At 40.9% G+C, this 14,593-nt stretch overlaps 2 protein-coding genes across 2 annotated transcripts in view; one reads left to right on the top strand and one right to left on the bottom strand.

Moving 5' to 3' along the window:
- Positions 1-14,593, top strand: part of iqcg (IQ motif containing G) — a 60,787-nt gene that overhangs the window by 1,907 nt on the left and 44,287 nt on the right. The gene's annotated exons all lie outside the window — the stretch shown is intronic.
- On the bottom strand, positions 4,293-10,617 carry LOC103280551 (uncharacterized protein C2orf72 homolog). The gene is made up of 3 exons (XM_008120015.3): positions 10,037-10,617; positions 5,916-6,032; positions 4,293-4,978 (listed from the first exon to the last, which is right to left on the bottom strand). The coding sequence occupies exons 1-3, from the start codon at positions 10,599-10,601 to the stop codon at positions 4,887-4,889; spliced, it is 774 nt and encodes a 257-aa protein (XP_008118222.2). The 5' UTR covers positions 10,602-10,617; the 3' UTR covers positions 4,293-4,886.

Here is a 14,593-nt window from a genome sequence, read left to right on the forward strand (position 1 = left end):
GTATCAGCCAGCACGACAACACCTTAAATCAAGAAATAATTTTTTAAGATCTATAGAGATACTTGCTGGAATTACTCAGCAAGCGAGAGTCCAAAAGTGGCAGGCTAAAACCTGGGAGCACAATCCATGGCTGATACCAAATGAGAGACTCCCTCCTGGGCACACAGAAGACGGGGAGACTTGGAAGGCACTGAATAGACACCACGAGATACAAGGCCAATCTTCAGAAATGGGGCCACAAAGTGGAGTCCATGACATGCAAGTGTGGAGAAGAGCAAACCACAGACCACCTATTATAATGCAGTCCGAGCCCTACCACATTCACAACGGGGGACCTTCTCACAGCAACACCAGAGACACTCCAACTGGCCAGCTACTGGTCCAAGGACATTTAGTATCATGCCAAGTTTTTAACTTTGTGTTTTTAAATACGAGGGTTGAATGAAAAGTAATGCCTCCACCTTTGTTACTTGGGTTTGGATGGGAAGATTCTAATAAATCAAACACAAAAATAATCATTAGAATGAGATCTTTAACTACCACTATTCACTTTTCCACATCATCACCAGACAATTGGATACATTTCTGCCAACGATGAACAAGTTTTCTGAAGCCGTCACAGAAGAAGTCGACACTGTTTCCACAACCAGCGTCTCACAGGATCCATCGTGCACAGATCTTCCGATAGCCAAGCAAAGGGATAATGTGACCCACATGTTCTTGTGAAATGCCGATGATGCTTGAAATTTCTCTCTAGTGATACGACAATCGTCCTGAATCAATCTCAACCTTTTGCTTGTGAAACTCTGTGGTTGCTGTCACAGGATGTCCAACTCTTTGTCACGCAAGTCAGATGTTCCCACCTCAACATCTTTAAACTTACTCACCCAATGACGTACAGGACTCACATCAACACAATCACCATAAACAGCTTGCATTCTCTGAGGAATCTCCTTTGGTGACACCTTCTGCTGTCAAGAATTCAATGACTGCACGTGGCATCAGTCGCATTGACCGACCATCTGCGCAGGGTTCCATACTCTGCACTTTAACACCGCAACCGTTCAATGCTAAGGCTTTCCCGTCTGTGCAGGGTTCCATACTTTGCACTTTAACAACACAACCGTTCAATGCTAAGGCTTCCCCGTCTGCGCAGGGTTCCATACTTTTGTTAATGTGGGATTTGTGTATTAGTAGTGTTTAAATGAAATTTGTGTCTAGCATGTATTGCATCATCCAGGAAATGCTATAGTGTGTAAAGAGTTAATTTGGTAAGAAGCTGTATTGACCTTGGATATGTGGCTGGAGCCAGATAGGAGTGTCCAGACTACAAGTGTGTTTGTATATAGCTGACTGCATCAGATGAGATCTGTTCTGCCTACTGAGAAGATATGTGCTGTTTGCCTAGAGCAGGGGTCCCCAAACTAAGGCCCGGGGGCCAGATGCGGCCCTCCAAGGTCATTTACCTGGCCCCCGCCCTCAGTTTTATAATATAATATTTTATATCAGTTTTAATAATATAATATATTGTATATACATATACATTATTATGTTACACAATATTACACTAATAATAATACCATATAATAATATTAATTATATGTTATATATTACATATAATATTACAGTATAGTGGTATAGTTCAATATAGTAATATATAATGCTAATATTGTGCTATGCTAATAATATAATATATTGTATGTACATACAGCTGCTCTGAGTCCCCTTCGGGGTAAGAAGGGTGGGATATAAATGTGGTAAATAAATACAGTAAATAAATAATTAATTTTAGACTTAGGCTTGGCCAAAATCTGAAATGACTTGAAGGCACAAAACAACAACAATCCTAATTAACTTGACTATCTCATTGGCCAGAAGCAGGCCCACATTTTCCACTGAAATCCTGATAGGTTTATGTTGGTTAAAATTGTTTTCATTTTAAAATATTGTATTGTTCTTTCATTGTTGTTGTTGTTTTGCACTACAAAAAAAAGACATGTGCAGTGTGCATAGGAATTTGTTCGGTTTTTTTTTTCAAATGATAATTCGGCCCCTCAACAGTCTGAAGGATTGTGGACCGGCCCTCTGCTTCAAAAGTTTGAGGACCCCTGGCCTAGAGTGAGAGTTTTATGTCCATTGTCTGCAAGTCTGTTTGTTTTGTTCAGTAAACTTTGTACATACTTTTTACTTCATCTCTGACGTTCCTTCGTTCTGCGCTCCACTGACATCAAACATCTTCTGCTACGCTGCGCGCATTACTCTGACAACTTTGCACTTTAACAACACAACCGTTCAATGCTAAGGCTTCCCATCAAATGGAACTGTAGAAGAAAGTCTACTGAACAAGCCAGGACCTGCCGCATACCAGGACTGTCATCTGCTGAGGAGTTACAAAGGTGGAGGCATTACTTTTCATTCAACCCTCGTACATTACAACTGTACTCTCGGTTTCCATCTGATACGATAAATAAAAATAAAACCAAATGGCAATAGAAACTTTAAGCCATGTTCACAACTCTTCGCTCTGCGGGGATGGAACTTCGCAGTACATTATGATAACCCTTATTCACTTTGCCCTGGAAAGCAGTGTGATGTTTACCCCGGCTTCCTTATCTTTCAAAGGGGAGTGGCGTTGCGCAATGTTTGCACTGATCACAAACCAGTATTGTTTGGGGAGAATCATTAACCCATGTTTAACTTTTTTTGGGCGTTCAAGCACTGTCGCACGTCCAAGCTGGTTGTTCTTATCCCCTTCTTTCGACCATAAGAACCTATACATACAGTAGTATGCAAGACATAGACTCCATCTACACTGTCTGATTAATGCAGTGTGACACCACTTTAACTGCCATGGCTCAATGCTGTGGAATCATGGGATTTATAGTTTGATGGGACCCCAATACTATTGTCAGGGAAGGCTAAATTGCAACTACCAGGATTCCATGGCAGTCAAAGTGGCGTCAAACTGCATTAATTAAGACAGTGTAGATCAGGCATGGACAAACCTTGGCCCTCCAGATGTTTTGGACTTCAACTCCCACCATTCCTGACCTCAGGACTTTTCCTTTTCCCTCTCAGCCGCTTAAGCAGCTGAGGGGGGAAAGGAAGGGGCCTGAGGCCAGGAATAGTGGGAGTTGAAGTCCAAAACATTTGGAGGGCCAAAGTTTGCCCATGCCTGGTGTAGATGGATCCCCACAAATTCCTCTTTGTAGAGGCTGGGCTGGTCCTTGGCTATGTGCCTTCCAAGTTGTTTCTGAGTTATGGTGATCCTAAGATTGAGGTTTCGGAGACTGAGAGAGTGTGACCCACCCAGTGTCCTCTAGTAGGTTTCCATGGCCAGTCGACTGACAATTTGAACCCTGGTCCTAGAGTCATAAACCAATGCACAAACCATTATGCCAACTATCCGTGAATCTAGTGGTGAAAAAAGGTCCAAAACAGAAATATGATTTTGAAATGCAAGTGTTGAATGAAAAGTAATGCCTCCACCTTCGTAACTCAACAGGTGGCAGTCCTGATCCGCGGCAGGTCCTGGCTTGTTCAGTAGACTTTCCTCTACCGTTCCATTTGGCAGGAAGCCTTAGCATTGAACAGTTGTGTTGTTAAAGTGCGAAGTATGGAACCCTGCGCAGACGGTCGGCCAATGTGACTTAAGCAACGTGCAGTCATCAGAAGGTGTCGCCCCAAAGGAGATTCATCAGAGAATGCAAGCTGTTTATGGGGATTGTGTTGATGTGAGTCCTGTGCGTCGTTGGGCGAGTAAGTTTAAAGATGTTGCGGTGGGAACATCTGACTTGCATGACAAACAAGGAGTTGGACGTCCTGTGACAGCATCCACCAGGTTTCACAAGCAAAAGGTCGACAGATTGATTCAGGACGATCGTCGTATCACTCAGAGATAAATGTCAAGCATAATCGGCATTTCACAAGAACGTGTGGGTCACACTATTGCTTTGCTTGGCTATTGGAAGATCTGTGCACGATGGGTCCTGTGAGACGCCAGTTGCGGAAACAGTGTCAACTTCTTCCGTGACGGCTTCAGAAAACCTGTTCATCGTTGGCAGAAATGTATCCAATGGTCTGGTGATGATGTGGAAAAGTGAATAGTGGTGGTTAAAGAGCACATTCTAAGGAATATTTCTGTGTTTGATTTATTAAAATACTCCCATCCAAACCCAAGTAACGAAGGTGGAGGCATTACTTTTCATTCAACCCTCATATTTCCTTTTCCCAAATGCAAGGACTCGACCCAAAGATGCTTCCCACACTTATTGCGCAATTGAAGTCGCTGATTAATTAACAAGACAGACCATTTATAAAATTATAATACAATTTTAAAAGAGACAAAGTCAGGTTTGATCCAAGCAATGAGTTATGATTCAGCGATGGTGCTTCAAAGGCTGTCTGTCCTCCAGGTTTTGGGGGCACTGATGAGAAGAAATCACAAATTTAGAAATCATAAAAAGGTTAAGAGTTGTAAGAGACTCTCCAGCTTATTCCCATCAAATAGTTCATACCAGGAGGAATTCTTCCTAACGTTTCGGTGCAATGTCTTTTCCTGAAATTCGAAGCTCCTGCTCTGTTGTGTCCTAGTCTTTGGAGCAGCAGAAAAGCAGCTTGCCTCCTTCTCCTCAGTGAGATGTACTTTCCGATATTTATTCCCCCGTCTCTCAGGATTCTCTTCTCCAAGCTAATCATCCTCAGCTCCCAAAGCCTCTTTTCAAAGGGATTCCGAGTTTTCAGACCTTTGGCCATTGTGGTGGCCCTTCTGTGGACGCTTTCCAGCTTGACCATCTCCTTCTTGAATTGCTTTGGCTTCCGGGGTCAAGCTCCGTCTCTCAAAGGTACACCAGCCCCAAATCCTGTTCTTTCAGAAGGAAAGGATCCTAAATGCCTGCCTTTCCACAAGGATCTTCACAATTCCCGTTGGGCGCCATGCTAGTCAAAGCCACGACTTCTTCTGCATCTTGAGAGGCATCTGTTTTGGGGTAAATAAAAAAGAAAATTGATATAAGACCAGTGGAATCCAGAGATTTGGATAAGTGGCTTTTTGGGGCTGCAATGCCCAGAATCCCCATAATAGTGGGATGTGCTGGCAGAAGCGCACTGGCTCCATTGTGGATGGAGGGCGATTAATAAGTAATTAAATGATGATGATGATGATGATATTTATTCATGCCCTGCTTTCTTCTTTTAAACAAGACTCAACTTGTTATGAACACCAGGAGGTTTATTATTATTATTATTATTATTATTATTGACACAACAACATTGCACGACACAGCAAACAAGATAGATATGCTGGATTTCGTATCACAAAATCACAAGTCGAACACTTCCCAAGCGTTTAGGACTGTATTATTATTATTATTATTATTATTATTATTATTATATGACACAGCAAACAAGATAGATATGCTGGATTTCGTATCACAAAATCACAAGTCGAACACTTCCCAAGTGTTTAGGACTGTATTATTATTATTATTATATGACACAGCAAACAAGATAGATATGCTGGATTTCGTTTCACAAAATCACAAGTCGAACACTTCCCAAGTGTTTAGGACTGTATTATTATTATTATTATTATTATTATTATTATTATATGACACAGCAAACAAGATAGATATGCTGGATTTCGTATCACAAAATCACAAGTCGAACACTTCCCAAGCGTTTAGGACTGTATTATTATTATTATTATTATTATTATTATTATTATATGACACAGCAAACAAGATAGATATGCTGGATTTTGTTATCACAAAATCACAAGTCGAACACTTCCCAAGTGTTTAGGACTGTATTATTATTATTATTATTAATAATTCCGGCTGTTAGGAATTGTGGGAGTTGTAGTCCAAAACACTTGGAGGGCCCAAGTTTGCCCATGCCTGTCCTGTAGCTTTTACCTTCGTTAACCTTCTTTGCATCTGCCTCCAATTGCCCTTTTCTCCGCTGTCTCCTTCTGCCCCATGGAAGGCACTGCAAGAAGAAAGGCAGCTTCTGCGTCTCGATTTCCACCCCGTCTTTGAAACAGGAAAAAGACACAAAAAGAGAGAAAAAGAGAAGAATCAAGGATAAGCTCAATAACAAGCCTGAGAACAGAAACGGATGCTTTAGGTCTCTCCAAATTTGGAAAGGGGGTTGAACATTCACTTTAAGTCCCCTCTGGGGAGATAACGTAGAGTATAAATAAAAATAACAACAACAACAACAACGTTCAGGCAGGTTTCCACCATGGAAACAGTGACACCATAGAAATGTTTATTTTTTGTAGTATGGACTCCTTATCTGCAGATGCAATATTCGCTGTTCCACATATCTATGCTCAAAAAAATAGTCCCCATAGAAAGTTGTTTTTTTTTTCGTGTCAGGAGCAACCGGAGTTGCTTCTGGAGTGAGAGAATTGGCTGTCTGCAAGGACATTGCCCAGGGGATGCCCGGATGTTTTGATGTTTTACCATCCTTGTGGGAGGCTTCTCTCATGTCCCCGCATGGAGCTGGAGCTGACAGAGGGAGCTCATCCGCACTCTCCCTGGGTGGGATTCGAATCTGGCAACCTCCAGGTCAGCAACCCAACCTTCAAATCACAAGGCTTTTATCCCCTAGGCCACCGAAGGCTCTTCCCATACGTTCTGGATTATACAATGCATTTTTGTAGTCAATGTTTTCAAAACATCATGATATTTTGGTGCTAAATTTGTAAATACAGTAATTACTACATAGCATTACTGCATATTGAACTACCATTTCTGCCAAATTTGTTGTATAACATGATGTTTTGGTGCTTAATTTGTAAAATCATAGCCTAATTTGATGTTCAATAGGCTTTTCCTTAATCCCTCCTTATTATCCAACATATTCGCTTATCCAACATTCTGCTGGTCCGTTTACATTGGATAAGCAAGACTCTACTGTATATATATAAACACACAATATACATTATTATTATTATTATTATTATTTTATTTTTATATCCCGCCCCATCTCCCCGAAGGGACTCGGGGCGGCTTACATGGGGCTAAGCCCAGGTCACAAACAATATAAAACATAACAATAAAAAATCAATCAACAATAAAACAAGTCATGGGTCAACATACAATAAATATACTATGATAAAATCCTGGGTCGGCTCCAAAAAAGAAGTGGGCCAAAAAAAGTGCAAATAGTGTCAGATTCAATCAGGGTGAGGTACATGTGTATGCTTGTTTGTGTATGCATATATTTACTGTAGAGTCTCACTTATCCAACGTTCTGGATTATCCAACGCATTTTTGGAGGCAATGTTTTCAATACATCATGATATTTTGGTGCTAAATTCGTAAATACATTAATTACTACATAGCATTACTGTATATTGAAGTACTTTTTCTGTCAAATTTGTTGTATAACATGATGTTTTGGTGCTTAATTTGTAAAATCACAACCTAATTTGATGTTTAAAAGGCTTTTCCTTAATCCCTCCTTATTATCCAACATATTCGCTTATCCAACATTCTGCTGGTCCGTTTACGTTGGATAAGCGAGACTCTACTGTATATATATACATACATGCACAGACATGCACTATGTGCGTGTGTGTGTGTATATACAGTAGCGTCTCACTTGTCCAAAATAAACAGGCCGGCAGAATGTTGGATAAGCGAGTATGTTGGATAATAAGGAGGGATTAACAAAAAGCCTATTAAACATCAAATTAGGTTATGATTTTACAAATTAAGCACCAAAACATCATGATATATTGAAAACATTGACTACAAAAATGCGTTGGATAATCCAGAACGTTGGATAAGCAAGTATTTATTTATTGACGGTATTTATATTCTGCCCTTCTTTCTCACCCCGAAGGGGACTCAGGGCGGATCACATTGCACATATAAGGCAAACATTCAATGCCGTAACATAGAACAGAGACAGACGCAGGCAGGGGTGGGCCTTGAACTCATGACCTCTTGGTCAGAGTGATTTGTTGCAGCTGACTGCTAACCAGCCTGCGCCACAGCCCGGCCTGTTGGATAAGTGAGACTCTACTGTATATATATAAGTTGTCTAAGGCTTTCATGGCTGGGATCACAGGGTTGTTGTATGTTTTCCGGGCTGTATATACACACACGCACACACACACACACACACACACACATATGATCACACATCTATATATATAAAAGAGTGATGGCATCACGGCAGCGGACAAAACAACAAAAGTAAACACCCCACAACCTCAAAACTTGCCAGCACAACCCCTCATCCATGCCTCTAGGTTGATACAACAAAAAGAAAAGAAAAATAAAGTCCTAATTAGAGGGAGAGGAATAATTGTTTTTATCTAATTGCTGCCAGTTAGAAGGCTAAGCTCCGTTCACTTGGTCTCCTAGCAACCCACACGGCCCAGGGGACCCTTTACCTTAACTACCACCAATTCCTCAATACTTTATTTCCCATACCACCATACTTCGGCACAGCAACGCGTGGCCGGGCACAGCTAGTAGTTTATATAAACACACACTATACATGTGTGTGCTTGTTTGTGTATGCATATTTATATGCAAATGAAGTGCGAGAGAGAGATCGAGAGAGGCTTATGCAATGCCATTCTGTATGTATCCCTATTATATCTCCACTAGCTGTGCCCGGCCACGCGTTGCTGTGGCAAAGTGGTGGTGGTATTGGTTAAAAATTGTGTAATTTTTATTTGATGTTATTTGTATTTTTAAATTAATTTTATTGTAAGTTATCTTTTTATTTATTATATTTTATTATTTTCTTGTATTATTTTTAGTTATTTTCTGTTATTATAGTATTTTAATGTATTAATTTTTTAGTGTTTTTAATTATTTTTAGTGTTTTTTATTATTTTTTATTGGGTTGCTAGGAGACCAAGTTGGAGAAGCTTAGCCTTCTAACTGGCAGCAATTGGATAAAAGCAATTATTCCTCGCTCTCTAATTAGGACTTACTTTTTCTTTTCTTTTTGTTGTATCAACCTAGAGGCGTGGATGATGGGTTGTGTTGTCAAATTTCAAGGTTGGGAGGCCTGTAGTTTTGTTGTTTTGTGAGTCGCCGTGATGCCATCACTCTTTTATATATATACTAGCTGTGCCCGGCCACGCGTTGCTGTGGCAAAGTGGTGGTGGTATTGGTTAAAAATTGTGTAATTTTTATTTGATGTTATTTGTATTTTTAAATTAATTTTATTGTAAGTTATCTTTTTATTTATTATATTTTATTATTTTCTTGTATTATTTTTAGTTATTTTCTGTTATTATAGTATTTTATTGTATTAATCTTGTTTTTAATTATTTTTTAGTGTTTTTTATTATTTTTATTGAGTTGCTAGGAGACCAAGTTGGAGAAGCTTAGCCTTCTAACTGGCAGCAATTGGATAAAAGCAATTATTCCTCGCTCTCTAATTAGGACTTACTTTTTCTTTTCTTTTTGTTGTATCAACCTAGAGGCGTGGATGATGGGTTGTGTTGTCAAATTTCAAGGTTGGGAGGCCTGTAGTTTTGTTGTTTTGTGAGTCGCCGTGATGCCATCACTCTTTTATATATATACTAGCTGTGCCCGGCCACGCGTTGCTGTGGCAAAGTGGTGGTGGTATTGGTTAAAAATTGTTGTGTAATTTTTATTTGACGTTATTTGTATTTTTTATTAATTTTATTGTAAGTTATCTTTTTATTTATTATATTTTATTATTTTCTTGTATTATTTTTAGTTATTTTCTGTTATTATAGTATTTTATTGTATTAATCTTGTTTTTAATTATTTTTTAGTGTTTTTTATTATTTTTATTGAGTTGCTAGGAGACCAAGTTGGAGGAACTTAGCCTTCTAACTGGCAGCAATCGGATAAAAGCAATTATTTCTCTCTCTCTAATTAAGACTTTGTTTTTCTTTTCTTTTTGTTGTATCAACCTAGAGGCGTGGATGATGGGTTGTGTTGTTAAATTTCAAGGTTGGGAGGCCTGTAGTTTTGTTGTTTTGTGAGTCGCCGTGATGCCATCACTCTTTTATATATATAGATAGGCCTACCTGCGTGGATGCTGAGGGCGGCGCTGAGTGCCTTGCAGGCGGCCTCCTGGACCTGGCCCGCTCCTCCTCCTCCTCCTCCGGGATCGTAGAGCGCGGCCTGCAGGGTCTCCTCCGCGGCGGCTCCTTTTCTTTCCCGGAAGACGCCCCGCAGGAGCGCCAGCAGGGCAGAGCGCGCGCTTTCTCCCTCGGGGTCTCCCGCCTCTTCTGGTGACGTCAGCACGGCCACGCCCACCACGGCGGGGAAGCCCCCCCCCCGGAGGCGCCTGCGCAGATCGAGCAGGATGGCGCGGAGGCGGAGGCGCTCCTTCTTGGCGGGAGAGCGGAGCGAGGCGGCGCGGAAGAGCACCAGGAGCAGCCGGCAGCGCGGCCAGAAGGTGGGCCAAGGCCGAGGAGGAGGAGGCGGAGGAGGAGCGGCTTCTTCCTGGGCGAAGAGCTCCCGCGCCAAGGCCTCCATCCAGGGCCGGGCCGAAGGCGGCTTCCCTCCCGGGAGTGCGCACTCGCCCACCAGCAGCACCCGCTCCCGCCCGCCCGCCCGCGACACCAGCGGCCCCAGACACGACGACATCCCGGCCTCTCTCCCGGGAAACAGCCCGAACGGGCCTTTATAGGGACGAGGAAACGAGGCGGAGCTTCCTTTCCCTGCCTCCGGGTTAATCATTAGGGATTTGTTGACCTTGGCAGAAGCCAGCCCACGGGGACAGTTATAAATGTATTTAAACAAAGTTTAAAAACTTTATATTACACTAGCTGTGCCCGGCCACGCGTTGCTGTGGCAAAGTGGTATTGGGTGGTATCGGTTAAAACTTGTGGTGGAATTTTTATTTGACGTTATTTGTATTTTTTTTAAAATTAATTTTATTGTCACTTATCTTTTTTATTTATTATATTTTAATATTTTGTTGTATTATTTTTAGTCATTTTGTTATAGTATTTTATTGTATTAATTATTTTAGTGTTTTTTAATAATTTTTTATTGTATTATTTGTATTTATTTTTTTATCATTATTTTATTAACACTGGGCTGAGTGGGTTGCTAGGAGACCAAGTGGGTGGAGCTTAGCCTTGTAACTGGCAGCAATTGGATAAAAACAATTATTCCTCTCCCTCTAATTAGGACTTTATTTTTCTTTTCTTTTTGTTGTATAAACCTAGAGGCGTGGATGATGGGTTGTGTTGCCAAATTTCGAGGTTGGGGGGCCTGTAGTTTTGTTGTTTTGTCAGCTGCCCTGATGCCATCACTCTTTTATATATACAGTAGAGTCTCACTTATCCAACATAAACGGGCCGGCAGAATGTTGGATAAGCGAATATATTGGATAATAAGGAGGCATTAAGGAAAAGCCTATTAAACATCAAATTAGATTATGATTTTACAAATGAAGCACCAAAACATAGTGTTAGGCAACAAATTTGGCAGAAAAAGTAGTTCAATACGCAGCAATGCTATGTAGTAATTACTGTATTTATGAATTTAGCACCAAAATATCACGATATATTGAAAACATTGACTACAAAAATGTGTTGGATAATCCAGAACGTTGGATAAGCGAGTGTTGGATAAGTGAGACTCTACTGTATAGACTAGCTGTGCCCGGCCACGCGTTGCTGTGGCAAAGTGGTGGTGGTATTGGTTAAAAATTGTTGTGTAATTTTTATTTGACGTTACAGTAGAGTCTCACTTATCCAACATAAACGGGCCGGCAGAATGTTGGATAAGTGAATATGTTGGATAATAAGGAGGGATTAAGGAAAAGCCTATTAAACATCAAATTGGGGTATGATTTTACAAATTAAGCACCAAAACATCATGTTATACAACAAATTTGACAGAAAAAGTAGTTCAATACGCAGTAATGCTATGTAGTAATTACTGTATTTACGAATTTAGCACCAAAATATCACAATGTTTTGAAAACATTGACTACAAAAATGCGTTGGATAATCCAGAATGTTGGATAAGCGAGTGTTGGATAAGTGAGACTCTACTGTATTTGTATTTTTTTAATTAATTTATTGTAAGTTATTTTTTTATTTAATATATTTTATTATTTTCTTGTATTATTTTTAGTTATTTTCTGTTATTATAGTATTTTATTGTATTATTTTTTTTAGCGTTTTTAATTATTTTTTAGTGTTTTTTATTATTTTTTATTGGGTTTCTAGGATATCAAGTTGGAGGAGCTTAGCCTTCTAACTGGCAGCAATTGGATAAAAGCAATTGGAAATTATTGCTCTCCCTCTAATTAGGTCTTTCTTTTTCTTTTCTTTTTGTTGTATCAACCTACAGGCGTGGATGATGGGTTGTATTGTCAAATTTCGAGGTTGGGGGGCCTGTAGTTTTGTTGTTTTGTCCGCTGCCCTGATGCCATCACTCTTTTATATATATAGATTTCCTTTGACCAGAATCTGGCCACTTGGAGTGCCTCTGGTGTGGCTCTGAGAAGACCCTCCGTTGGGCATGTGGCAGGGCTCAGGCTGCATTGGAATAGGTGGTCTCTGTGTTGTGTGTTTTCCAGGCTGTCTGTTTCAGAAGTATTCTCTCCTGACGTTTCGCCCACATCTATGGCAGGCACCCTCAGAGGTTGTGAGGTGGTCTGGGGTGTGCTCTTCCCAAAGTTAGCGCTGCAACTTGTGACACCAGAGTGCAGTCTGTTCGGCGCCTTCTAAGTTGCCCCATCTTCTTTGTACCCAGGAGGGGGTCTCGCATTCGGTATCAGCCATGGATTGAGGTTCCGGGTTTTTAGCCTGCCACTTTTGTACTCTCGCTTGCTGAGGTGTTCCTGTGGTTGTCGCTGTAGATCAGTGGTTACCAACCTTTTTTTGACCAGGGACCACTTTGACAAGGGACCACTCAAGCATTAGTACCAAAATGGTTTACGAATCAGTTTTTGGTCAATTATAATATTATTATTATCATAGAATAGTAGAGTTGGAAGAGACCTCATGGGTCATCCAGTCCAACCCCCTGCTAAGAAGCAGGAAATCGCGTTCAAAGCACCCCCGACAGATGGCCATCCATCTGTTCAAAAGCCTCCAAAGAAGGAGCCTCCACCATGGCCCGGGGGAGAGAGTTCCACTGCCGAACAGCCCTTCTCACAGTGAGGAAGTTCTTCCTGATGTTCAGGTGGAATCTCCTTTCCTGTAGTTTGAAGCCATTGTTCCATTGCGTCCTAGTCTGCAGGACAGCAGAAAACAAGCTCCCTCCCTCCTCCCTATGACTTCCCTTCACGTATTTGTACATGGCTCTCATGTCTCCTCTCAGCCTTCTCTTCTGCAGGCTAAACATGCCCAGCTCTTTAAGCCACTCCTCATAGGGCTTGTTCTCCAGACCCTTAATCATTTAGTCGCCCTCCTCTGGACGCTTTCCAGCTTGTCAACATCTCCCTTCAACTGTGGTGCCCAAAACTGGACACAGTATTCCAGGTGTGGTCTGACCAAGGCAGAATAGAATAAGGGGGAGCAGGACTTCCCTGGATCTAGACGCTATTCCCCTATTGATGCAGGACAGAATCCCGTTGGCTTTTTTAGCTGCTGCATCACATTGTTGGCTCATGTTTAACTTGTTGTCCACGAGGACTCCAAGGTCTTTTTCACACACACACTACTGTCTAGCCAGGCATCGTCCCCCATTCTGTATCTTTGATTTCCATTTTTTCTGCCGAAGTGAAGCATCTTGCATTTGTCCCTGTTGAACAGTTTCGGCCCATCTCTAGTCTGTCAACTCTCTCTGTGGGTTGTTGTATGTCTTTCAGGCTGTCTGGCTGTCTCCTGACGTTTCGCCCACATCTATGGCAGGCATCCTCAGAAGTTGTGAGGTGGTCTGTTGTTTGCTCTTCTCCACACTTGCATGTCGTGGGCCCCTTTTCCCAAGGTTGGCTCTGCACCTCCTGATCCCAGAGCGCAGTCTGTTCAGCACCTTCCATCCAAGTCGCCCTGTCTTCTGTGTACCCAGGAGGGAGTTTCTCATGAATTGAGGTTGCGGGTTTTAGCCTGCCACTTTTGGACTCTCACTTGCTGAGGTGTTCCTGTGAGTGTGTAGATTTATTTATTTGCGACGTTTATATCCTGCCCTCTCTCACCCCGAAGGGAACTCAGGGCGGCTTACAAGTTATATGTACATATATTACATTATCAGCATAGCACAATACAGTATAATCATTAATTTACTATATTGCACTATATGATTATATCGCAATATTATTAGTAATATTATATGTAATATATAATGTACCATTAAAATAGTGTATTATTATTATATTGTATTACATTATATTATTCTCAATATTATATGTACAGTAGAGTCTCACTTATCCAAGACTCACTTATCCAATGTTTTAGATTATCCAACACATTTCTGTAGTCAATATTTTCAATATATCATGATATTTTGGTGCTAAATTTGTAAATACAGTAATTACTACATAGCATTACTGTGCATTGAACTGCTTTTTCTGTCAAATTTGTTGTTAAACATGTTTTGGTGCTTAATTTGTAAAAACATAACCTAATTTGATGTTTAATAGGCTTTTCCTTAATCCCTCCTTATTGTCCAACATA

The sequence above is a fragment of the Anolis carolinensis genome, chromosome 3, assembly GCF_035594765.1.
Source record: "Anolis carolinensis isolate JA03-04 chromosome 3, rAnoCar3.1.pri, whole genome shotgun sequence".
Classification (NCBI taxonomy): domain Eukaryota; kingdom Metazoa; phylum Chordata; class Lepidosauria; order Squamata; family Dactyloidae; genus Anolis; species Anolis carolinensis.

Coding starts and splice junctions, on each gene's coding strand:
- LOC103280551 (XM_008120015.3), bottom strand. CDS start 10,601: ATGTCGTCGTGTCTGGGGCCGCTGGTGTCGCGGGCGGGCGGGCGGGAG. Junction 6,033..10,036: donor CGCCCTCAGCATCCACGCAG/GTAGGCCTATCT, acceptor CCTGTTTCAAAG/ACGGGGTGGAAATCGAGACG. Junction 4,979..5,915: donor TGCAAAGAAGGTTAACGAAG/GTAAAAGCTACA, acceptor ACCCCAAAACAG/ATGCCTCTCAAGATGCAGAA.